At 40.8% G+C, this 27,115-nt stretch overlaps 2 protein-coding genes across 3 annotated transcripts in view; one reads left to right on the forward strand and one right to left on the reverse strand.

The window, feature by feature from the left end:
- The window catches only part of ANP32B (acidic nuclear phosphoprotein 32 family member B), a 45,628-nt gene extending 32,211 nt beyond the window's left edge, over window positions 1–13,417 (forward strand). For both annotated transcript variants that reach the window (XM_081317564.1, XM_081317565.1), the window contains exons 3-7: window positions 3,400–3,522; window positions 4,563–4,686; window positions 8,678–8,712; window positions 11,316–11,376; window positions 11,923–13,417. In XM_081317564.1, coding sequence (XP_081173690.1) covers window positions 3,400–3,522; window positions 4,563–4,686; window positions 8,678–8,712; window positions 11,316–11,376; window positions 11,923–11,996 — 417 coding nt within the window. In that variant the 3' untranslated portion in view covers window positions 11,997–13,417. The remainder of the gene's footprint in view (window positions 1–3,399; window positions 3,523–4,562; window positions 4,687–8,677; window positions 8,713–11,315; window positions 11,377–11,922) is intronic.
- Window positions 13,418–13,644: 227 nt separating this feature from the next.
- The window catches only part of CORO2A (coronin 2A), a 60,681-nt gene continuing 47,210 nt past the window's right edge, over window positions 13,645–27,115 (reverse strand). Inside the window, exons 6-12 of the mRNA XM_081317554.1 lie at window positions 26,101–26,217; window positions 22,838–22,942; window positions 20,422–20,518; window positions 19,396–19,508; window positions 19,196–19,286; window positions 17,611–17,870; window positions 13,645–16,989 (exon numbers count right to left, since the gene is read on the reverse strand). Coding sequence (XP_081173680.1) covers window positions 16,858–16,989; window positions 17,611–17,870; window positions 19,196–19,286; window positions 19,396–19,508; window positions 20,422–20,518; window positions 22,838–22,942; window positions 26,101–26,217 — 915 coding nt within the window. The 3' untranslated portion in view covers window positions 13,645–16,857. The remainder of the gene's footprint in view (window positions 16,990–17,610; window positions 17,871–19,195; window positions 19,287–19,395; window positions 19,509–20,421; window positions 20,519–22,837; window positions 22,943–26,100; window positions 26,218–27,115) is intronic.

A 27,115-nucleotide genomic window follows, 5' to 3' on the forward strand; every position in this document is an offset into this window, starting at 1 on the left:
AGATTCCCCTGTGGTGCCTGCCAGGCCGGCTGACCTTGGCAACAAGTCCAAGCCATTGGTGCACCGCCCCTGTCTCTGTTTGTGCAGGGACCCAGAGGCATCCCCCCCGTATGGGGATCCGCTCTGCCGCCCCCTTTTCTCAGCTGCCTGGTCCGAAGAGGAGCCGAAAGGAGCAGCTCTGCAAGCCCTGCCGCCCCCTTCTCTCAGCTTCCTGGCAGCACATTCCGCAGGGGAGGTCTGCTAGGGAGGTGGCAGTCCGGTGTTGTTTCCCCCCTCGTGCGTGTGTATGTGTGTGTATGTGTGTGTCAGACCCGCAGGAATGGCTAGTAAAGGTGGCGGCAGTCCGGCATTTTTCGTTTCTCTGTGTGTCAAGCCCCGTGGGCCCGACACACAGGAGGGGGGGGACGCCGCTTCCTTACCAGCCATTCCCGCGGGTCTGACGCACGCATGCATGAGGGGGGGAAACGCTGGACTGCCGCCGCCTCTACCAGGTCTGCAAGCCTTTGCTGCCCCTTCTCTCCGCTGCCTGGCCTGAACAAAGAGGAGCCGAAGGGAGCAGCTCTGCAAGGCTCTGCCGTTCCCTTCTCTCAGCAGCCTGGCCCGAACGAAGGGACGCCCCTTCGTTCGGGCCAGGCAGCGGAGAGAAGGCGGCAGAAGCTTGCAGAGCTGGTAGAGGCGGTGGCAGTCCAGCGTTGTTTCTCCCCCTCGTGTGTGCGTGTGTGTGTCAGACCCACGGGAATGGCTGGTAGGGAAGCGGCATTCAGGCATTCCCCCCCTTCCTGTGTGTCGGGCCCACGGGGCTCGACACACAAAAAAACGCAAACGCCGGACTGCCGCCACCTCTACCAGCCGTTCCCGCAGGTCTCACACACACGCACGAGGAGGGAAACAACGCTTGACTGCCGCCTCCCTAGCAGACCTCCCCTGCGGGATGTGCTGCCAGGAAGCCTGGCAGCCTGATGAGCGGACCCTGCGAACCGCGGCCCATCAGCTGAGGCCGAGCCAGCTCCAGGATGCTGCCAGAGTCAACGAGCGGCTCGGCGTGGCACAGAATATAGATATGTTGCTAAGAAGGGGCCAAGCTGTCAGATCAAATCTCCTGAGCAGACTGAAAGAAAGAGCTCCCTACTCTGCTATCAGGAAATTAAATATTTTATTAAAAAATATTCAAAGTACAGGGTAGGAAAAAAAAAAAAAAGAGGAGCCCGTGTCATTTTAATAAGGCACCCCTCAAAATAAAATCTTAAATAATAACTTAGAAGCTAAGCACCATTCTCAGATCCCCGTGGAGCACAGCTTTCCCAGGGGGAGGGGAGAGGGGCGGCCCAAAGGAACACCTTCCTCGGCTCTTAGGGGCTAAGCAGGCATTGTGTGCCACCAGCTAAGCTCCTGAAGGAAGACGGCATTCCGAGGCCCAGCAGAGATTTTTACTGCTGTGTTGTCTTTGGGGCTTTTCAAAAGCAAGCTACAGTCTACTCTAGTCTGTTCTAGCGACCTGAAGGTCTTTAGGATAAACACAGTTCTGCACAGCAACAGCCCCAACTCTACCTTTGGCTTTGCAGCCAGGGAGGCCCAACCGTATCAGTTTACTTAGGCTTTCTTTTTGGCAAATTCCAACACCTGATCTTTCAAACTTATATGGGACAGGTTATTAGCGAGTCTTGGCCTACCATCCGACGGAATACCCAATTAATTCCAAGCAGAGCTTTACCTTTGGGATTCAGATGAGCCCCCCCCCCCAATTCTCCAGCCAAAGGCAGCTGCAGACCTTTCCCAAGGGTGCTCAAAGGGCCTTTTCTCGCTCTTCAAGGTATCTAATCGATGATATCTGATTCATGGGCTTCCTCTTCTGTGTTCTGAATGTCTAAATTGCTGCAGTGAAATAGGAGCATTTCTCAACACTATGTACCTGATGGGACCTCAGGAACTACAAAGCAGCCATTTGTTCCCCCTACTTGCTAAGGGAGAGGGCATTATATTTGTGCAAGCAAGATGTAAATGTAGTTAAAAAATAAAAAAGGCAGCCGGATACCATTGTGCCCAACCACATAACTAAAGCATGTATCAGCATAAATGAACCCAGAACACTGACCCTTCTCACAACAGGCAGTGGTAAGCACCATTTGGCATCTGGCAGGCAAAGCTTTAAACTGCCATTCACTTGAACCTTGGCCCGCAAGCAAGAGATCTCCAGATTTATTTGAAATAAATAACTTATTTGTTATATTTGAAATTTTACTCCTTTTTGCCCCACTCTTAGACATAATACACTTCTGAACTAATACAACACAATAGTCTTACATGCAACTGGCCCTTTGAAGGCAACCATGATGCTGATGTGGCAAAAGTTTCCAGGAAGCAGTTTCCTCCAACTTCTTCTGCCTTGAAAGATCTCTGGAGAGGAGCAGAAGGTGGCAGGGAAGCTGCATGAGGGAAGGCTGCTCCAACAAGCCAGCATCATGACCACGCATGATTGGAAATGGGGATTCCCTTTCAAGAAGGGCCAGCCCCCCTCATGCAGGACTGGGAAGTGCTGCTTCCTGCTTCCTCTTGCTCTCCAGAGATCTGTCAAGGCAGAAGAAGGAACACACACACACACACACACACACACACTCTCCAAGCTTGGAGACTAGGAGAATATCTACATCTGAGCTAACAAACTACCAATCATGCCTGGGCTTGGGAAGAAGGCCCTTTCCATCCTCTGTGGATAAAAGTTCCTAAACTTGGAATGCAGCCTGTGTGCGTGTGCGTGTGCACATGCTTGGCTGCAGAAGTTTGCGGAGGTGAAGAGTTTGTGGGGCAACGAGTTGTCCCCACATCAAATTAGCCGGTGCAACTTGTTCTTTCCTGACCAGGTATCTTGAGTCAGCTTCACTGAGTGAGCAGCATTGAGCTGACCACGCCCACTCAGCCACACCTACTCGGTCACGCTCACTTGGTCACGTCCACCCGGCCCTTTGAGGGCAACCATAATACTGATGCGGCCCTCAATGAAATTGAGTTTGACACCCCTGGTGTAAGGAAACAAGAAATATCCAAAAGACAATTTTCACTAAGTGCAGTTCTTGGGATTCCACAGAAGAAATCCATCTAGAAAACTGAACATGCATGCCTGTGTATCTTGATTTGTGTGACAGACTGGATCTTGTTTGACAGTACTGTATGGTTGTATTTCTTATAATGTAAGTTAACAAGATATAATTCCTGGAAGCACTGCATTCTAGCTAAGTAGCCAAATTGTTTAAGCATCTCTTTGTTAGTCTGCTTTTTGTTAGTACTTGATAATGAAGAGTGCTTGGGCTACCAATGTTACTTACACTGCATCTTTAGACTTAAATTCTAATTGCATTATTGCTAATGTGTCATTTCCCCTTTGTATCTCTTTTCTCATTGCAGCTTGAACTTGCTGATAACAGAATTTCTGGAGGCCTTGATGTATTAGCAGAAAAAGTTCCTAATCTCAAATATATAAATTTCTCTGGAAATAAACTGAAAAATATTGATACTTTGGAACCACTGGTATGTCATTAAAAGGTTACCATATCTCTCAGTGGGGTTAACAATACTAATACCAGTCGTTGATGTTGAATTCACACTAAATGTGTCCAAATCATATGTGTTACATTTTGTACATAACTGTAAGCATTTTGGGCCTAACCCCATTTCAGTAGCTAATATCTTGGAAAGGTATGTGCTTTCCTATGTGCGTAAAAAAATGCCAGTTCATCTTAAATCCAAGACAGCATTGAAATGTTTGTGCTAATTTATTCAAGATTATTATGTTTTCATGTTAATACATGTAGTTTCTTTCTGATTAGATAGCGCTTTTTGTCTGGTAGATTATAATTCTTAAATTGTTTTTGTGCCTTACCAGAAAAAATCAGAATATTAAAGCTGCTTAGGTCAGTTGTGATGCCAGACAACAATAACTTAATGTTACAAATCATCCTAAAATATTAACTAATATGGAGTAATGTATTAAAATAAGAGGAAGTTATATTTATACACAGTCTGCTTTTACTATTATCCAATCTAGAATATAAGAGGTCAGTATGAGATAGAAAGAAGTTCCCTCATTGACAGGGAAGAAGGGACTCTTCATTATTATTATTTTTTAAAGTAACATGTCAAGGAGATGGCATCAGGCAGCATAGTCTGCTTGATCTTGTTTTTCTTTTCACACAAAGATCAGAAAGGGATCTTTAAATGAACTGAAAGCTTTAGATTAATTCACATTGAAGAGGGATTTCTTTAAAAATGATTTAATAGTAAATAATAGCCTTCCTTTATGATCTTGACTAAATGAGAAATGTATATGATAATTTCAAAATTCAAGTCTTGTTCTTCTTCAGGGAAGTTAGGTTAATTACATTGTGAACTCATATTTAATTTGGGAATGTCATGAAATAATATACTGTATCAGCTCAGTACATGGCTTTCTTTATCTCTCTCCCCCCTCCGAATCCAAACTGAAATTATGAGCATATCTTGCTAGGTTTGTGTGTGATTTCAATATACTAATGATGCTTAAAACTAACGAAAGCATATTTTTAATTCAGAAAAAGTTGGAGTCTCTGAGGAGCCTTGACCTGTTCAACTGTAAAGTAACAAACCTAAAGGACTACCGAGACTGTGTCTTCACACTTCTTCCACAGCTCACATATCTGGATGGATATGATGAAGGTAAAGAGGCTTTTTCTTCAGATTCTGAAGTACTGTAGATGGTTTCGATGAGGAAGGTGAGATCAATCATATTAATTGTGGATTGGAAAGGGTTACTTCTTGGCTATGACCAAGGTCTGCCTAATGTAAATACGGCATTTGAGTCATTTGGAGCACCACATTAAATTAATTTATTGAATTTGAAATGTTCTCTGCACTATACAGTGGATATAAAAAGTCTATAAAAAACCCTGTTGAAATGCCATATTTTTGAAATGTAAAAATATCAGACCAAGATAAATCACTGCAGAATATATATATAATTAGTTTTTATAGGAGTAGGAATAGGATGGGGTCAGGATTGGGGTTGGGATTTGGGTTAGGGTTGGGGTTGGGGTTTTTACAAATAACATTTTCAGTATTCAGCAAACAGCATAATGTCTAGGTTCATGTGTTTAAAGAATAAAAAGACTGAGTAATAATTATCATAATATGTTAATTAATCGCTCGTCTTCTTGCTGATATATATTCAAAGTTACATATCACATTCCTTGCTCTAACTCATTTTTCTAACCATTGATAAAAGTTATCCTATGTTCTAAAATATTGGACAAATACAATTCTTGCTGCAGTTAGTATGTGTAGAATTAAATATATACAGTCTTTCTCATAATTTGCTCCTATTGTTTCTAACAAGAATAATTCTGGCTTTAAGTCTATTTATTTTTCAGTCATTTTCTCCAACCATAAATGTATTTTGAGCCAAAATCTTTTTGCTTTAGGGCCATGGTGGTGAATCTATGGCACACGTGCCACAGGTGGCACACAGAGCCCTCTCTGTGGGCACGCGCGCCGTCGCCCCAGTCGTAGGCCTTCAGCTGGGTTTTATAAAACCTTTTCGCTTTAGGCCTCTGCCACCGTGTGTAAAAAAAAAGGTTCAATCAATCAATTTCAATTTCTCGCGGGGAAAAAAGATCTCGCAAAGTTGGAATTGATTGCTTGAACTTTTTAGTCCCACCCAGTCTGCCATTACCACCACAGCCATGCCCACCCAATGGGCCACACCCACCCAGCACCCGCCAATATATAAATGGGGTTTGGGTTGCAGTTTGGGCACTCGGTCTCTAAAAAGTTCTCCATCATTGCTTTAGGGCATGTCCACCAGATATGGTAGTAAGTACTTAGTATTTGTTTGCATTTCCAACATTTGTTTGAAGTATTTTTAAACATTTTTGCTAATGTCACTGGTGTCATATGCCATCTGTAAAACATTTTATATAAGTTTTCTTTATATGCCACTGCTTTAGTTAATTTAACATTTCTTTCCCATAACTTTTGCCTGTTTTCTAATTCTATATTATATCCAAAGTTGTTTGCCCATGTTATCATTGTTTCTTTTACTTGTTCTTCCTCCATATTTAAGCTTAACAGACATTTATAGAGTTTCTTAATCAACTTTTCATTTGTTTTTAACAGTATCTGGTCAAATTCTGTCTTTTTCTTTATAAAATCCCATTGTTTTAACATCTTTTTCATATCATTTGGATTTGCAAATATGGCCACCGTGATAGATCAATACCTTGTTCTTGTAAATCTTGTCTGTCTTTCAATTTTCCTTCATTGTCCAAAATATTTTTATAGGTCACAACTTTGTCGTAATTAATTAAATTTGGGTAAGCAAAAGCTTTCTTTGTTGAAAGCCATCCAGGTATATTGATGTAAATTTTCGCTTTTATTTTTTCAGAATTTTTCCATCTTTAATATAACATATAAGTTGCACAATTCAATTAAAAAAGAAACTGAAATCTTTTAGGGAGAAAAACAACAATAAAAATATAAAATAACATGGTTGCATAATTGTGCACACCCTTAAAATGATACTTTGTTGAAGCACATTTTGATTTTATGACAGCATTCAATCTTTTGTGGGTAAGAGCCTATCAGCACATCTTGCTGGGAAATTTTTGCCCACTCTTCCTTGCAAAGTGCTCCAAATTTGTCAGATTATGAGGGACTCTCTTGTGTGCAGCCCTATTCTGGTCCCCCCACAGATTTTCAATTGGATTCAGGTGTGAGCTCTGGATGGGCCATTCCAAAACTTTGAACTTCTGGTGAAGCCATTCTTTTGTTGAGTTGGATGTATGCTCTGAGTCATTGTGTTGAAAGGTGAAATTCCTCTTCATCTTCAGCAGAGGCCAGAAGATTTTGTGCCAAAATTGTCTGATATTTGGAACTGTTCATAATTCATTTCATCTTGACTAAAGCTCCAGTTCCAGCTGAAGAAAGCAACCCAAAGGATAATGCTACCATCGCTATGCTTCTGTTCTACCCAGCCTATGTACGTCCTTGTTAAATGCACAAGGACAAAACCCCTTTTGACAAATAGGATGGAGACTCAGAAGAAAACAAAAAACCTTTTAATGTTGGTAACAAACCTGCCAAATGGTCCAAAAATAAAAGCAACAAAACACAATCCAAATGAAGAAAATTGTCCACACGAAACACAATGCAAAACAGAGAAGTATTCACCGGCAATACCAACAGACCATGATCCCATGAAATACTTTGGAACAGTTACCTTCAGCAACCAGCACCGCCCACACATTCCCCTTTTGTAACTCAGTCCTCAATGCCTTCTCCGGAGTCGCCCCATTGCCTCCCTCTGGCCTACTCACCTGGCCTGTCTTCATTTGCGGGCATCTCTCATGTCCTCCAGCTGTGCTTTCTCCGAGTCTGACCCAGTTTCCCCACCCAGCTGCGTCTCATCCTGATCACGAGCGGAAGGGCCAGGCTCTTCACTGGAATGTAAGTCTTGGAGCTCATCAGAGTCTTCCCCTGACTCCGATGGCTCCCCAGCCCCCTCCTCCTCGTCCTCAGATTCCCCAGACTCAGCTGTCGGGATCACGGGCTGGCACAGAATCACAACAGCTTCACTGTTGATATGGTGTATTTTTGGTGATGCACAGTGTTGTTTTTGTGCCAAACATACTTTTTGGATTTATGGCCAAAATTCAACCTTGATCTCATCAGATCATAACTAATTTACCCATATGCTTTTGTCAGACCTGATGTAGGTTTTTGCAAAATGTAGCTGGGATTGGATGTTTTTCTTTTTAAGAAAAGGCTTCCATCTTGCCACCCTACCCCACAGGTCAAACATATGAAAAATACATGAGACTGTTTTCACATGTAGTACATAACCAGTATATGCCAAAAAAATCCTGCAGCTCTTTTAATGTTGCTGTAGGCCTCTTGGCAGCCTCTTCTTGTTTTTTCATCATTTTGGAGGAATATCCAGTTCTGGCTAATGTCACCGTTGTGCCATATTTTCTCTACTTGTTGATGACTGTCTTCATTGTGTTCCATGGTTGGAAATTTTTTTGTACTTGACTGATACCTTCCAACAAAGAGATACCTTTGATGCTTTGGAAGCTCTTTGCAGACTATGGTTATTGCTGTAATAGATTGCAAATTATTAGCCCACCCTCTTTTAAACTGACAGTTTAAACTCATACTGCCTTTTAGATTGCTTAATTTATAAATTGCAAGTCTGAAGATAATTATGAAACATTGGTCGATATCAGTATGTGCTTTTTTATCAGTTCATAAGAAAATAAAAGGAAACACCCTTTGAATTAATATTATTTTGATTTTATGATAGCTTTCCTAATTTTATATATATATATATATATATATATATATATATATATATATATATATATATATACACATATATATATATATACATATATATATATATATATACATATATATATATATATATATATATATATATATATATATATATATATATATATATATATATATACATATATATATATATACATATATATACATATATATATATATATATATATATATATATATATATATATATATATATATATATATATATATATATATATATAAACTCTTTTTTCTCAGAAGATGATGATGATGACATATGAGTATGAGGACGAAAACGAGGATTCACTTTATGCTTTGTTTGTAGGAGATAAATCTGAAGAAGATGAAATTAGTGGAGAGGTTGGTTTAAAATATTGTTTTCTCTTTACTCTGCAGTAAAATGTTTGTGCTTCTTTATCACATTGCAAGAAGAGTAGCTATTCTGATTACTACTAGTAGTACTACTACAAGCATACCATCACACCCCAAAGGTCTCTGAGCCACTTACAACAGTCAAACAAAGAAATTACAATATAATCAGTGAAACATAAAAGTTGGATGGCAAGTGTGGTGAAGCGAAGGATTTCCCTCTCCCTTACAAAATGCCTGGGTGAAGAGCCACGTCTTCACAGCTCTTCTAAAACAACAGTAGAGTGGGGATCATCTGTGTTGTGAGGGGAACCTTGTTGCAGAGGACAAGCACTGCTATAGAAGGTGCACTTCTGAGGTCCCAATAGGCGATATTGTTTAATCAGTGAAACCTGGAGCATGCTGACCCTGCAGGATAAAATCAGCTGGGCAGATGCTATGGGAGACAGGTATTCTCTCAAGTAACCAGGCCTGTGCCACATAGGGCTTTGTAGGGTTTTGTGTTTTTTTTTTATAGGGAGAGCGAGCCAACACCTTGAATCATGACGAAAAGCAAACAGGTAACCTGTGCAGCTCACAAAGCAGAGGTACCATATTTTCCGGCGTTTAAGATGACTTTTTAACCCATGAAAATCTTCTCAAAAGTCAGGGGTCGTCTTATACGCCAGGTGCTGAAACTTTAGGGACAGGGCTGGCTGGAAAACCTGGAGCGGATCTCCCATTTAGTTTGTGCAGGGAAAGCGGGACCAATTGGAGTAGAAGCTGCAGTCTGTGATTTTTTTACAGGCTGGGGTCTGGGCGTCTTTCCTTCTAAAGTTGAAGAGCAGCTGTAGTCTATCCCAACTTGAAAGGCAGGTGGGGAATGCCGCAGCCAGAGCAGCTGCTTAGCTCTAAGGACACATTTGACTCAGGAACTGGGCGGGCTGGCTGGAAAACCTGGAATTAAAATAAAATAAATAAATAAATAAATAAAATGTGTAGTGTAACGAAGAGAAGGGTGAGGGGTGACATGATTTTTTAATTTTTATTTGGTGTGCGTTGGAAGAGGGGTAGTCTTATACGGCGAGTATAGCCCAAACCCTATAATTTAACAGGAAATATAGGGGGTCGTCTTATACGCCCAGTCGTCTTATACGCCGGAAAATATGGTATTAACATTGGCATCCCAGTGCTTGCCCTTTACTGCTCACACTGGGTTCTGGAGCAGTTCAAGCTTCTTAGTAGTCTTCAAGGGCAGTCCCATATAATGTGTTACGTTAGTAAAGCATTAATCGCAGGAGTCAAGCTCCAGGCTGACGTGGGCCTAGATGAGTTATCTGAAGGATTCCCTGATCTAGGAAACATAGCAATTGGTGCCCCTGATGCATTTATGGAAAGCCATCATGGTCACAGTCGCCACTTGCTCTTCAGGCAGGAGCTGCAAGTACAAGAAGGCTCCTAGGTTGCCTACCAACTTCAAGGGGAAGTACTACCCTATCCAAAGTTAAAGAAGGGAATATTTCCAGATCTGTTTGGCTCAAACACCTACATCCCTTGGTAAGATTGAGTCAGATATGGTTCCTCTCCTTCCAAACAAAAACAGCTTCCAGGCACTTGGGCAGAACATGACATCCTTACTTGGCTGGTCTGGGATCGAAAGATATACAGGTAGTCCTCGACTGATGACCACAGTTGAGCCCCAAATTTCTGTTGTTAAGCAAGACAGTTAATTTTGCTCCATTTTATGACCTTTCTTGCCACAGTTGTTAAGTGAATCTGCTTCCCCATTGACTTTGCGTGTCAAGTTACAGAAGGTGATCGCATGACCCCAGGATACTGCAGCCCTCATAAATATGAGCCAGCATCCAAATTTGGCTCACGTGATTTTGGGGATGCTGCAACGGTCATAAGTGTGAAAAATGGTCATAAGTCACTTTTTTCAGTACCATTGTAACACTGAATGGCCACTAAATGACCTATTGTAAGTCGAGGACTACCTGTATTAGGGTATTATCAGTATAATGATGTTGAATCCAAAGCCACCAGTTCATGTAGATAAGGAACAAACTGATCCCTGAGCAGCTGAAATAATGACCCTTGGTTTGTTCTCATTGGTTGCTACAACATGGTAGCAAACAATTGAAGGCTGGATTACAACATATTACAGGGGTGTCAAACTCAATTTCATTGAGGGCCGCATCAGCATTGCGGTTGCCCTCAGGGGGCCGGGTGGGTATGGCCAGGGTGGGCATGGCCTACTGGATGGGCGTGGCTAGTGTGTATGGCCTACTGGGTGGGCGTGGCCAGCTCTACATCGTTCACATCAAGGGTGCCTATGGGGGCCTGGGCAGGAGTGGGACAGATCTGAGGGTCTCTGGCAGAAGGAGGGTCTCTGGGCCCGGGCCAAGGCAGTGGGGGTCGTTCCCTCACTGTTTCCCGGCCACATGAAACCACTTCGCGGGCCAGATCCGGCCCCTGGGCCTTGTGTTTGACATGTCTGACATATTATTATCAAGTGTTTTTCTAAAAAGTTTTGCTCACTGAGCAGAAAATGGGAAGCAGATAACAGGAGCAAAGGTATTTAGTTTCAAAGGCAATCCTGTTGTTATTTTTAGGAGGAAAAGTCTGGGTCTGACAGTGAAGAACATGACGATGACAAAGAAGAAAAGGAAGAAGGTATGTTATTTTTTTAATGCCAGTCTTTTTATTTTAGAAAATCTTAGGAAGGTAAAAGTATTGATAAAAGTACCAGTGGAAAAAGTGCAAGTTTGGAAGATGATAATAATGATGATGTGTTCGCCATTCAAGACTGGAATGCAGGTAACCATTACCCTATATCCATTTGTTTGGCAACAATTATGGAGGCTTTAAAAAAAATAGACCTAATTAGTTGTTGCAATATCTCTGTGGTCATATGATTGTGATGTGGCAGCTTGTGACCGTCCCTACTGGATTCCAGAAGCAATCACTCCTAGTGTTTAAGTGTATAAAACAACCATTAGCCGTTTTCTATATGTAGAGATGATTTTTTTAAAAAAACCTTTCAGGTATTTTTAATTAAAACTGTTATTACCCCCAGTCAGCACGGTTAATAGTAAACAGTTTTGGGAGGTTTCTAAAACTTCTTCCTTTATGGAGCCTGTAATAGGCTTGTTGGATAATTCAACTGAATATACGCCCTTGGAATAGTCATCATGGAATGATTTTTCTCTTGTCCTGCAGATGAAGAAGAGAATAGCAAAGGTGAAAAGCGAAAAAGAAAGACAGATGATGATGGGGATGAAGAGGATGACTAAAGTCTTCTGTGTCTCCAAAGGACTGTTGAGTGTTTCTTGGGGTACCCCTTGGATGATCTGTGACTTGAGGAGCACGTGTGGCACACCTGTTCTTCATGTTTTGCTTTCCCCTGCCTTCTTTTTCCTTTTCTAAGCCGTTGGATATTTTTTACATTAGGATGTTTTATGCAACAACAGAAAAAGTATTTTTAAGAACTTGAATTAAGTAAACGTTATTTGATAAAACTAATCTTGCAGTTGTTATATTCAGAGAGATTTGAAAATCTGTGCCTTTTTTGGCTTAAAGTTGGTAGACAGGGTTGTGAATATTCTACATTTGTGAAATCAAACAAAATCTGGATTCTTTGATCTATGAAGTTTGTTTAGGATTAGGTAATTTATTTTGCTAGGCAAGTAAATAACCCAGGAAGCCTTGCTTCATCTTTCTCCCCAGCTTCACGGATTGCTGTATTACTAGTACAATTCACAGCGTAAGTAAATTTAGAACAGGTTTAACTTTTGATGTTTATGTGCTTCCGGCTTGTTGAGTGATCAGTTCCAGACTTGGAAGATTTTAGGTGTTCACAAAGGTTTTTATCTAGATGTGTTATTCAAATATTATTGTTTGTAGCCAATGATGTATTTTTTTAGCTAGTTTGCGTAAGTATTTCAAATAGCCGAATACCTTTTTTATTAATTATCACTTTTCTTCAGCATATCCCAGTAAGGACCAGCTCCATTACTATACTAGCAGTGGTCATAAAAGAGTGTGTTTTTTTTGTTTTTTTGCAAAGCCATGCTAACATTATAATCCTATGCATATAGCATAGCAATAGCTTTTATTGTGCCCAGAGGAATTTGCTGCCCTGTGTAAAGGTTTCTGGCTTAATGTCCATGTTTCAATATTTGATAGAAATAACACATTCAGTACTAACGGTTGGTAGTGTTCTGATCAAAAGGTGAATTGTGGAATCTCTGTAAGTGAAATATCAGAGGATGTATTTCTAAAGTTTCTTTAAAATACATTTTGCAATCCTGCCGATCAGAAGTTTTGTTGTAAGGGAAGGTTCTAAATCCAGCCTTATTAAAAAGCCATTTGATTTAATTTCACCTTTAAGGGGGGGAAAAGTTACATACATAGATTAAAACTATTGAGGTGTCACTGATGATGTATGGCATGTGTGATTAAACAATAGTAAAATGCTATTGTGGACTAGTAACTGGATTTAGTTACATGGTTGGTATAAGTATTAACAATGCTTAGCTTTTCCAAGATCATTCCTTGTATTTATTAAGTACAAGCCTTGTCATTCTTTCATATGTCCCCAATGGTGTTTCAGTTTCCTTGCTTTTAAATCACTGTAATAGGAAAAATACCACCACCCATGTATCTTTAAATATAGTTAGGCGCTATTTAATAAAGCATAATCAGTATGTCATCACTATATAGATTTTTCTTTTCTTTCCCTCTGCCTCAGAAAGCATACATGACTAAAACACTGCTAAGCTTGTAAGCCACCCTGAGTCTTCGGAGAAGGGCGGGATATAAATGTAATAAAAAAAATTTTTTGGTCTGCATGTATTATTTCAAAAGTGTTTTTAAAAACAAGAGTAATTTTTAAAAATAAATTTCAAGTGCTATACAAGTCTTGGTAAACAGAACAAAAAGCAATACATATATACATTTTTCAAGTAGATTTGGGATTTTTCAACCCCTTTGATAAATGGCTAACATTGATCAAAGCAATACATAAAAATAGGCAAAAAAATCAAAAAGTACACATTAGAAGTGCATTTTAAACCCCTTCCTTTATCTTAAGCTGACAAATACTTAAAATAATTTATTTGCCTGTAAACAAGATAAAAGACAAATTCCCAAACTGCAAGCTATCATCCTTAATCCAATAATGTACCTTACCCTTGTTTCTGTAATTGGCAGCATTTCTACTTTTGCAACCATGTTGCATATGTAGTTTCCAAAACATCTCTCTATCAGCTCATAATGTATTAATAATAAAAGATGGATTCATACCAATTGGTTGTTTAGTCTACATTCAGTCCCATTTTCCAAAAATATAAAGTGGTATATCTTATATATCCGAGATTAGCTACAGAAAATAGTAATTCTATTATTGTCTGCCCTAAAAGGTAGCCCAAATCAGGAAACTGACCCCATAGGAAGATTGCAGCTATACTGTACTCTTCTTGCTGAGATAACGGTTCTTGCCTCTTTTCCCCAAGGCCATCTTTCTGATTCTCTACAATTATGCCCAAAGTTAAAATTTCAAGTCATGTTATGATTCATCTGGCTTATTTTCTAAATAATTGGAATTGCTTTAATGTCTTGATCACAACTGTAACCTATGCAAATGTATCAGTTGTTTTTAAGAGTACGAATTAAAATCCCATGAGCCCTTACTACCAATTACTGGGATTATTACAGAGGCCAATTCATTTTATATGCATAAAGCTTGGTAAATATAGAAGTTCCATTATGTCTTTCGTGCCATTGTGAATATTCCTTTAAAAGTATATTTAAGCAACACCAACTGGAACACTAGATTATAGAATGTGAAATCTCAGGGATCTACAACTCTGATTTTTTTCCCCCCTGTACTTACTTTAACCCAAAATGTGCCATTTCCTTCTGCTATATAGGTCATCTTCAACTTACAACCACAATACAACTTTTCTTGTCACAGCTGTTAAGTGAATCACTGCAGTTGATAAGTTAGTAACAAGGATGTTAAATGAATTTGAGTTCCCCATTGACTTTGCTTGTCAGAAGGTCACAAATGTGATCACATGTTGCAACCATCATAAATGCATGCCAGTTGCCAAGCGCCCGGATTTTGATCACATTGACCACGGGGATGCTGCAATGGTCATGTGAAAAATGGTCATAAGTCAATTTTTTTCAGTGCCATTTAAATTTGAATAGTCACTAAATGAACAGCTGTAAGTTGAAGACTACCTGTATGTACATATTAGCTATGAGATGGGTTCCTGCTCGAAAAAGCAATGGGGAAGTGAGGGAATAGTATAGAAAAAAATATATGGGAAGGACATGCTTGAGCAATTTTATCGACCCACTAGGACAGCGACCCCCCCCCAACCTTTTGGGCGCCAGGGACTGGTTCTGTGGAGAGGTTTTCCTATGGACCGGAGAGGGTGTGGTTTTGTATGCTGCCTGCATCCCTCGGATGGGACTTCGCTTGTTTGTGCGGCCTGGTCTTTGGCAGGCCCCAGACCGGTGCCTGTCCATGGATCAGAGGTCGGGAACCCCTGCATTAGGGAATGTCACAATTGAACGATGGATTCAAAGAAATGATTCAACTTTGGTCTTGAAGGAAAAAGAGGGTAAAAAAGAACTGTAAGGGAAAAGAATGTTAAGTTCTACAGGCTAAGCGATAAAACACAGAAGCGGTACAGAGGGAGGGTGAACAGTGGTATTTCTGTATTAAATGTTTATACAATATTCCTCAGTTTGATTACAGCCCAGTCTTCTGGTACTAATTCTAAATTTCTATTTTTTGGGGAGTTTCCTTAAATTTTGCACAAATATCTTAAACTCTAAAAGTAATTGTATCTTACAATTTTATTATGTCTGGTGCAGCTTTAGGTATGTTTTTTTCCCCAAATTTTTCAACCATTTTGTACACGAACATTTTCAGCATTCACGATTGAGGAGAAATTTATGTTAGCAAAAGTCATCTAACACCCCCCCTCCCCCCTCCATCTTGGGCTTCATAATCTTTGGAGTAGTTGATCCTGCTCTCAAACCATTGTTGGTGGCAGTGCTTTGCATAGTCTATCATAGAAATCAGCAAGGAAACAAACATGAGGTGAAATATTAGTCATAGGCATCAAAACAGCAAGCGGAAAAATCTGAAAAGAAAGTTTTGCAATTTGACAGTTGTGGAAAATGTGTTTCTGATAAACAGGTTGATAGAGGATTATCAGAATTACGTTTCTTCACACTTCTGGATACTGAACTGCAATATGCCTATAAGATCTGGTACAACATTCAGAGTAATAAAGGAGGAAAGATTTGGTGAGTAGAAAACTCAGCTTCAGACAATTGGAAGAAAGCCATCTTAAGAGCATTAGTAACTCAACTCCTACTTGATTTAAGGCATGAAGTGATCCTTAGAGATTATGGATAGAGATGGAAGACACATTGACTTGGTCTACAGAACCCTTCCGCTCTGGCTCTGATAAGACCACTTCAGTAGGAGCGGTCTTTATTTTCTCCACTTCAATAAAAAGCATTCATTTCCACAGCCATGGCTCTCAGAAGCATCTATTTCTGAATTCCTTTTTAAATTAATGACATCTATCTCTTTGGTCCTTATCTCCTAGGCATAAACAGAATTTTAGAAAGTGATGACTCATAAAGCTTAAGAGACGGCTGATGGTTTAGATTCCCACATAAACTCCCCTTGGTTATAGGAAACAAAACTGATTCAGTGCAAAATCATTCGTGATCCATCCAAGAATGCAGAACAATAAGAATCCTGAACAATTCCTATTTTGGTTCATCACGATGTGAAAGAGTTGAGTGCTAAAGTCCAAGCAACCGTACTTCCAAGTTCAGTTATCTACTGGGGACTGAAAGGATGCTCATATCCAGGCAGGTCTGCCCTCACTTTGAAACACCTCCAACTGAGTTATCATGGGACTACTTGGAGTGGCCTGCAAAGAATGAATCCGATAAATAGAGCACCACAACCCCCCCCCAGTAAATTCCAGCTTGCAGGATATGGGCACTCATGGTAGGCAATAGATTGCCAATAAATCTGAAATTTTCCTCCTAATCTGTAATTTCCAAAATATAATAATTTCTGGCAACATCTGTTCTGAGACTCCAAATGGTAGCCGGTCAAAATCGGTGAGAATCCACATGAAGGTTTTTGATCTCAAGCTGCAGCTGTTTGATTTGGATATCCCGCTGGATCAGCACTTCACGGAGCCGCCGAATCTCTTCTTGCTGTCGATAAAACATCTGTAGCAGCTGGAAAGTAAAGACTACATATGTCATTTGTGTAATCACACATTAAAATCATCTGATATCTACGTGAAACTACAGTGTCAAGAAAATGACTGATGAAAATTTAGACACAAATGAGTATTCTGACGTGAAAATGGGATGCTTATACAAGAAAATGCTTTTTTTTTTAAAAAAAACATGCAGATTATGCTAAACAGTATCAGAAAATATAATAAATATATCAATTCCTCCTCTAATATGCCAACATGAAAAACTGGCAGTGGGTTTAGGTTCCAGTTTACCCATCAGCTACTCTTGCAGGAGAATATCCTTCATACTTCCCATGCTGTCATTCATTCCTCATCTACTATCAGATATCTGAAATTGAGTGAGAGGAAGAACAGAATAGAAATGTGTTTTATCTTGACCTCTGTTCAAAAGTGAGAGGTCACAGCTGTAACACAGAATCGGTGAATTGAGCAGAAAAGAGAGAGGCTTCTAAGAAATAACTCTATGTCACTTAAATCCAGTGAGGCATGCCCTTGTTTCCTACCTTGCTTGTACTTCCTGAGAAAGAAGCTATTTTTTTTCTATTTTATCTCATTTACTCACTAACATAATTTTTTCTGGGTCACACCACTGTACCTCATTTTCTGTTTTAGGTGGAGGACATTCATAAGTATCAACGCCGTTAGATAACTTCATTAGTCTGTTTTGCTGTTGTCTTTCCTCAGTCTTCCTGGTCCCCCATTTCTCGTGGATTTTATTCAACTTTTCGGTGGTATCAGTCACTCTGTCCCGGCCCTGAACAGGCTTAGTTGCTTCCATGGCAATCTCCTTTTCAAGAAATGGTGGTAAAGAATTCAAGATCACAGAACCTGGTCTCAAAGACATCAAGACAGGACCTGCAGGCCACAGAGAAGAGTAATTTTGTCTCAAGCAAATAGGAACAATAGCAACCAGTACTGAGTGGTCCTCAGAACCAAGCCATTAAATGCAAGAAAAAAACATTCATTCATTCCAAGAAGGGCATTGAGATCACTTTGTGTGCTAGGACAATGTACACAGCACCAAAGCAAAACAGTTTTGATTCGAAGCAAGTTGGTTCCCTCAATCCACACTATTTAATTCAAATTTAGGAATATTGCATCGTCTTGGGGTTTGGTATAGAGCAAGGCCAGGTGAAATACAGCAATAGGCCTCACCCACAATGAAATTGACTGGAGTTGATACCTTTCTATTATATAACAATACCAGGATAGCAGATGCTGCAATAACCCAAGAAGAGGGGATAATCCATTGTCAAAAGACCTGAAGGAAGAATTCTAAAGTAAAGGTAAAGGTTCCCCCGCACACGCGTGCTAGTCGTTTGCAACTCTAGGGGCTGGTGCTCATCTCTTGTTTCAAAGCTGAAGAGCCAGCGCTTGTCCGAGGACGTCTCCGTGGTCATGTGGCCGGCATGACTAGATGCCAAAGGCACACGGAACACTGTTACCCTCCCACCATAGTGGTCCCTATTTTTCTACTTGCATTTTTACGTGCTTTCGAACTGCTAGGTTGGCAGAAGCTGGGACGAGTAACAGGCGCTCACTCTGTTATGCGGCACTCGGGATTCGACCCGCCAAACTGCCGACCTGATCGACAAGCTCAACATCCTAACCCACTGAGCCACCGCGTCCCTTGAATTCTACTCCATACCTACAGTATTACACAAGTAGTTGAACTTAGCTCTTCTTCCAAGATAGTTGGAACTCATTTTATGTTCAAAACAACCTAGATGTAGACTAGTTATTTAAGATTGTGGATAAAAGTATTGTCGTACCACAGATTAATTGGATACAAAACACACAATGAAAACTTTGGGTGCTTTCTCACAGCTGACCTTTGTGCATTATTGTTTTGGGTCCCATGACATTTACAATTTCAGTCTTATGGCTGAATAAATTGTGTGGATCCTTCACATGCACACCTCTATAGCAAATAGCTAAAACGTTAGGCGTGATACGGCTTAGAACTGAGATATAGAGAACATTATTGCTTTAATTGCTGAAGGTCATGGCCAGTTTATTACGATAATGCCAAACATTGCGATCCAGATTATAGTACTGCTATTATGTGTACTTGCTGGCCTCCAGCCTTAGCGTAGATCTGCCTTTAATGTAATGTGATGCAGACAGATAAATGAGCAAAATGTTTTGTTTCTGACAGTTCAAGTAATTGTATCACAAACCTTTATTAGTGCCATTCAGCCAGTCTTGTGCCGTCAAGGCTGGCTGGACCCCAGCTGTCATTGGATAGATGTCTTCCTGGTACGATTCAGACTGCAAAGGAATAGGAGAGTAGAGTCCCATTTCCGTATCTGGGGAACTACAGTATCCTCAAAATGAAGCCCCTCCCTGCCACATTGCCAAAGAAGAGATATCCACTCACCCGGCGAGGCACAATCATAGAAATGGGTTCAATCAGGCTTTTGACCGGAATCAGTTTATAAAACCGGAAGATCTCACAGGCACAGACATCGAGACCCCTCTTGGGCATAACACCTGAGAGCAGTAAAAAAAAAAAAAGTTATGACAAGTTCCGCCAAAACATAGGTTTGGGAAATCCAACTGCTGCTCTTCTCTTCTGCAGAATAGTCATGGAGGAAGGAAACAGAGAAAGCTGAAATCTTTCCCCTGACCGGTGCTACGCCCCAGGCCTAGCCATTTTTTTTAAAGAGAACAAATTACTTCCGTTTGTAATTTAATTTTAAAAAATGTAACTAAAGTGATGTTTCCTTTTTCTGATCTTGTCCGAAATTGCTAGGTAACCACTTGAAAACCCCCCTGTCTCTTCTCGTTCCAGCCACTTCATTGCATTTCTCTTTCAGTCCCGTGGTCTAAGAGCTTGTGGAAGATTGATGTACCCATAATTATAATAACTTCTATAGTTGGAGTCTTGGGACCATCCACTCTCCTTCTATCCATGCACAATCAGTCTTTTAAGAAGGAGACTTTTTTGCTCTTCCAAACAGACTAGATAGAACCGCTTAGAAGAGTTGGAAGCAGGCGAAAAAGCAATTGTCAGAATTCTCTTGTCCTCCTGGCAAAGGTTTTCATTCAATCTTCCACTATCTGGTTCCTCCAGATGTGCTCGTCTACAATTTCCATCACCTCCTGCCAACACAGCCAGTGTCAATGGTGAGGAAGGATAATTTGAACCGTAATTCAACATATCAGGAGAACACCAGGTTGGGGAAGGCTGGTTTAATCAATATTCTGAGAGATAAAGACACGGCAAAATGAATGTCATGAGCCAATGCTGTGCAGCCATGACAAAAGTGAAGCAAGGGAAAATAGGCCAATGCTTACTGTCTGCCTGTAACCAGCTGCCCCTCCCTCAATGCATCCGTTGTTCACAGGCCCCCTGTTCTAGTTCCTCAGCATACAAACTGCAATGAAATGGCTGCAAACTTACCAATTCCTTTCTGAGGGAAAGGAGAGCGATATTCCATCAGGTAAAGTAGGTATGGTTTCTCCACATTTATCTCATAGTACCTGATGTTCCCATCTCCCTAAAGACAATTGTTAAGAGATACACATTCAGTGGAGATAGATAGATGATAGATAGATAGATAGATAGATAGATAGATAGATAGATAGATAGATAGATAGATAGATAGATAGATAGATAGATAGATGATAGATAGATGATAGATAGATAGATAGATAGATAGATAGATAGATAGATAGATAGATAGATAGATAGATGATAGATAGATAGATAGATAATTCTTTACAGCGGAGAAGCCTGAACTGAGGTAGAGGGGAGCAAGTTCATATAAGACTTCATTTTTAAAAGGAAGTCACTCTGGGATGGATCTGGAAAAGCCAGGATTACACTCACGATGTGGACTTGATTAAATTATTCTTGGCCATCCAGAATAACATGTGGCTTCTCTTTGTTGAGCCATGGCAATCGGACTTCTTTTCTTGTTTTAAATGTTTCTCTGCTCATACAAGTAGCTTCTTTAATCTGAGGAAAATGGTTAGGAGATTCTCAGATACGTCCTCCAAGGAGGTTTCACTTTATTACCTAATCTGGATAGGCTTGTCAGGGATAGGCTTGTTAGGCAAGACAAGAAACAATGGATGAAAACTAAACAATGAGAAAAGCAACCTAGAACCAGGGAGAAATTTCCTAACAGTGAGAACAATTAACCAGTGGAACAACCTGCCTTCAGAAGTTGTGGGTGTTCCATTACTGAAGGCTTTTAAGAAGAGACTGGACAGCCACTTGTCTGGAATGATACAGGATCTCCTGCCTGAGCAGGGAATTGGACTAAAAGACTTCCAAGGTGCCTTCCAACTCTGATATTCTGTTATTCTGATCTTAAATCTTAATCAATCACCTCACGGGTTCACCAAGGAGGCTACACATAACAACCCACTAGGTAAAGGATTTAGGAGTTGGAGCATTTCCATCCCAATAACACTCTGCCTACTCACCTAACAAGTATATTCAGATTAGATGACAAATAGGGCAAAAGCCAAGGCCATATTCTAGATCAGAGGTACCCAACCTTTTGGGCACCAAGGACCGGTTATGTGGAGAGAGGTTTTTCCGTGGACAGGAGGGGGAGCGGTTTTGTGTGCTGCCTGCATCCTGCAAATGGGACTTTGCTTGTTTATGCGGTTGCTGGCATGCCGCAGCCCGGTAGTGGTCCACAGACCGGGGGTTGGAGACCCCTGTTCTAGATCAGCAAAAATTATATAACAATAATAACTATCCTCCAGTTTTCCTGAGAGTTATAATGAGGGCAATCAGTCTTGGAGATTGGCACCATTATAAGTTTCTTATATATCCTGGATCTGTGGCTAACAGCACATTCACATCCTAAATTCTGTCAGTAAAAAAAGTGGGAGAGGAGAATCAGAAAAATTGCAATATTGGACAAGCAGCACATTGGAGTAGCATCTCCTATCCTCAGCCAAGAGGACTTATAAAACAAGAGTTTTTGTTGGGAGGGAGCTGGCAGGCAATACATCAGTGGGAATTCTGGGAGTTGAAGTCCACACAGTTTAAAGTTGCCCAGGTTGAGAAATAGTGCTCTGCAGAATTTAACTTATTACAGCGCCGATTGTATTGCTTTGCAACTTTGCAGCATATTGTCACAGCTAATTATTTCAAACCAAGATCATGGCATCTGGCCCTCTCAATTCCTGACAGATAGATGGGGAAGAAATGGATGTAGTGACAGATTTTATTTTCCTGGGCTCCAAGATCACTGCAGACAGGGACTGCAGCCAAGAAATTAAAGGACGCTTGCTCCTGGGAAGGAAAGCCAAGGCAAATCTAGACAGCACACTAAAAAGCAGAGACATCACCCTGCCAACAAAAGTGCGTATAGTCAAGGCTATGGTCTTCCCACTTGCAATGCATGGCTATGAAAGTTGGACCATAAGAAAGGCTGAGCGTCAAAGAATTGAGGCCTTTGAACTATGGTCCTGGAGAAGACTCCTGCGAGTCCCTTGGACTGCAAGGCGATCAAACTGGTCAGTCCTAGAGAAGATCAACCCTGACTGCTCTTTACAAGGCCAGATCCTGAAGCTAAAACTCAAATACTTTGGCCACCTAATGAGAAGGAAGGACTCACTGGAGAAGAGCCTAATGCTGGGAAAGATTGAGGGCAAGAGAAAAAGGGGACGACAGAGAATGAGGTGGCTGGAGTCACTGAAGCAGTAGTCGTGAGCCTAAATGGACTCCAGAAGATGGTAGAAGATAGGAAGGCCTGGAGGAACGTTGTCCATGGGGTCGCGATGGGTCGGACATGACTTCGCAACTATCAACAACAACAACAATTATTTCAACTTGGTCTATGGATAAAACTCACCTTGCTTAACACATATAACATATGTGTGTCTGTATCATAGAAAGGAAATAGGAGGCCTGATGACCCATCCACATCTTCTTCATGTAAAGGCACAGAAAGATCATCCTGTATATACAGAGCATGGAAACAGAAATTACTGCTATGTTTTTACTGCTATTTTTTTACCCAAAAAAATCAGAGAACGCAAATAATGACCGTACCCCGCCCCTGCAAATGGACTGTATTCTCCCTGCAATGAAATGTTTGAATTTGTGCTAAAAAAACACCTCAGGTAGGAACTCCAAACAAACTAATTAAATAGCTTTTACAAACAGGTCCAAGACATGGTGCTGTGGGTTTTTTTTTTGCTGAAGTCCTGTTTGGAATCGGAAGGGCGGGAAGGTAGAATTTTGAATCATAGCAGTTCTCACTGCCAGGAATAATGCAAAGCAGACTTTCCTGTCACAAAGAGAACTCAGGTTATCTGTGCTTGGGGGAAAAATATAACTGAGGCATCAATATCATCTCAAGAAGCAACACAGGGAGCTGCAATGTTAGGACATAAATATGACAGGAGTGAAATCTTAAGGCATTCTGCAGGCTTGGCTTCCTCCTGGCCCTTTAAATGAGGTGCCTCTAGCAGTGAATGGGCATTCTACCCTATGATTATACGTCAAACGGAACCTTCACTTTTCTTCATGTCTCTACACTTTAAGGCAGGGCTCTCCAACCTTGGCCACTTTAAGACTTGTGGACTTCAACTCCCAGAATTCCTCAGCCAGCATTGCTGGCTGAGGTATTCTGGGAATTGAAGTCCACAAGTCTTAAAGTGGCCAAGGTCGGAGAGCCCTGCTTTAAGGGATTAAATTAAAGACTATGGACTGGTTGATGTTGGTGGTGTTATAGGGGTGAGCTAATCGGTGTTGTGCATTTCCAGCTTCTGCTGGAAATACGTAGTACTCTGTGTGATTCCCTCACCCGAGAGATGGCTGCTGAATCTAGGGGGAAAAATTAAGTGCATATGAATCAACCATCTGAAAGGCAATCCCAGAGCAATGCACTATTTTGGAAATGTTCCAGGATTTACCTATAATTACCAATTGTGTTCTGATCAATATACATTTGCAGTAAGAATTTTCAAATTGAAGCAGACTTGGATGACAGAAATCAATTAAGTGCAAACCACACGCTTGGACTGACGCAGGTGTATTTGGAAATTTATTAGGGCATGTGTCCTTTATGAGAAGAATGATACATTTTCACCCCCTGCAGACAGTTATATGGGAATGATTAATATTTGTCTATTAAAGCCCCATTGAGGCCCAGAAGATCTGTGCATAAAAGAACCAGCTGCTTCAGAGGCTGTGATGTAAGAGGAGAGCACTTGGATTAAAGGAAAGCAGGAATGTCAAACTGCCAGCCCACGGGCCGGTTGCATCACGCAGAGGCTGCGCCCACAACAGCACCGGCAATGCAAAAAAGTTGCGATATGTTGCAACACGTCACGTGACGCGGCGACACCCGTGAACTAAAGGATTCAGAATGCAGCTGTTCTACATCTCTCCAGCAAGCAAAGTGATAGAGATCATTTTCAAAGCAGAGTTCTGAGTTCTCTATCTTAATTTGAACTGCAACAACTTTCCAGTCTAACCCAAATTCTGGTCAAAGTAAAGCAAACACAAGAACTAAGGACCAGTTTAGGCAATCAGTTTAGGTTCCTCCTTTTAAAGCAGCAAGATACTTACAGTATATTATATAACTGTCCCCAAATTCTGAAGGGCATTAACCTTCAATGCACTTCCCACAGCAGTTTTGTAGGACTGATACAAAAAATGCTATATAAACTCAGATTATGCCCCCATGGACAAGGGGCCATTGAAACTACAGCTCATGTCTTGCTATACGGTTATCTTCTATAAGGACTCACAGACTGTCTTAACACCTCACTTAATAAAATACCCTGGAAATGCTCCTCTCTCTTATGTACAACTACTGTTATTAGATCAGCATAAGGTAGTTTCTTTGAATGTGGCCAAATTTTATTAGACTGTATGCAGAATTAGGCAGACTCTAACTGCCCACTGATAATCCACCACTAATTGTAAGGTATTATTTTGTCTGTTCTTAAATGTTGTTATTGCTTTTAATGCTTTTATCTGTCATGCCGGTCTATGACCGTAATAAAAATGGATAGATTAGGCAATCAGCCCAATTAAATGGTTGAGCTTTTCCTAGCACGAACCACTTTGGACCCTGGGATACAGTTTCATCTTTGAATGCTTCTCCATAAGCATACGTTCCCTGATATAAAAAGCAGCCTGAGAGAAGCCTCCATAAGAAATACATCTAAAGGAAGCTGCAAGTGTGTCCCAGAGCCACACCCGTTTAGAGTGTAGATGAGGCTGACACAAGCAATTCCTCTTTATCCTTCCAAAGCTTTGCTACTATCACCTCTGAACAGCTAAAAGAATGAATTAAACAGTCTTTGGTTGTCAGCCCCAGCTCCAGACCAAGAAATCAGTTTCTCAAGAAGACTAAAACAACTTTTATTGAGATTGGCTGTTATAATAGGGTCCTGCAAGTGTAACTGAGTTGTACCTCTTCCTGTCAGGACCCACCCCAATTCACATCTTAGGAAATAAGAACTCCTGGATCCAAGTTTGTCCAAAAGGAAATGTTTACTAGGATGAGATCGGTTGTGGCAATACAAGACGGGATCTGACATTGAGTTACATTTCAATACTATATAAAGCATTCCCGTTTCAACCCCCCCCCCCCCAGTCCATTTGGTCAGGCTCACATCAGTTACTTAGGTGTCAGGCCCTTTTGTGGGAAAGGGAAATCTTCTTGTGTTTTATTGTTATTGTCTTCTTCCTTTCAGTTTCAAATGGAGATACGAACCAGATCTCTCTCTCCCCTTCTGTTCCCCCCAGATCAAAAGCTTTCCTGGTCTTTGAAAACAGCCTACAGCAATCTGAATAAACATCCTCTCCCCCCCCCCCCCCGCCTCGGAGAGATGGCAGAATCCCTAAGATAGGCCCAGTATTCTAACCATACATTTATGAAATGTGATATAAATGGATTCTGGCACTTACACTTATACTTTAGAGAGTTAGGGACGTGATTGTCTGGGCTACCTCAGAATGTTCTCTGGACATTCTGGAATTAAAATATGTTTTACTCCTTGCCACTTTGGAAACAAAGCTTGTGTACCTCTATCAGGGTCATCTTCCTTACTCTCTGTATCAGTGAAGTGATCTTAGAGCTGTTTGCCATAAACTCACCTGATCCCACAAAGCAATCTGCCTATTATTCCACCTGGATGTCCCTGTGGTGAGCAGCTTTTTCAGGTTTCCTAGAAACACAACTTTATTCACTCGGTGAGATTTGCTGCTAGCTTCCTGTAAGGACACAGAGCATGTTAAATTATAGGAAATCAAATACCCCAAATATTTCTCCTTTCAGGGAAATCTTCCTACCCTAGTCACTTCTTCAGTCTTCTGAAATCTCTCCACAATCACCCAAGTTCATCTCCCTTGCATTTAGTTGAGACAGCAATATATTTTAAGAAATATAGCAGGTGAATTTAAAAATAGGCTAATTAAAAATAGGCATTTCCAACCTGTGGTCCAAGGGCCATATGCGGCCCTGGACCTCTAGTAATGTGCCCCCCCAAGACAGTAAACTTTTAACATTATCTATATTTATATACATTAGCTATGTAATATATTTTATATGCGGCCAAAAGACAATTCCTCTTCACTCAATGCAGCCCAGGTAACCCAAAAGGTTGGAGACACCTGGCCTAGATCATTGGGCTTCCTATCAAACCATTTTTGTCCACTATGAATTGAGGACCACTTGAATGAATGACCAGAACTGAGAAATTATGCAAAGGACAGGTCTACTAATGGCCCATCTTCTATACCAGGGGTCTCCAACCTTGGCAACTTTAAGACTTGTGGACTTCAACTCCCAGAATTCCTCAGCCAGCAAAGCTGAAGTCCACAAGTCTTAAAGTTGCCAAGGTTGAGGACCCCTGTTCTACACCATTTAATTATCAGAACAGGACAGAGATCCATGAGTCAGATAACAGATCAGCTCAAGTGCATTACTCTGCTGCAATTAATTTGACTTTTGATGGCTTCCAATTAATACCTGAAAATCATAGCCAAAGCAAATTTGATTGATCCTTGGATCTTCTCTATGCTTAACATAAGTTCCTTCGTATAGATCAGGCATGTCAAACTTGCGATGTCACGTGACGTTGCACGACGTATCGCGACTTTTTCCCCATTG

The sequence above is a fragment of the Vipera berus genome, assembly GCF_964194415.1.
Source record: "Vipera berus genome assembly, chromosome: 2".
In the NCBI taxonomy this organism is placed as follows: Eukaryota; Metazoa; Chordata; class Lepidosauria; order Squamata; family Viperidae; genus Vipera; species Vipera berus.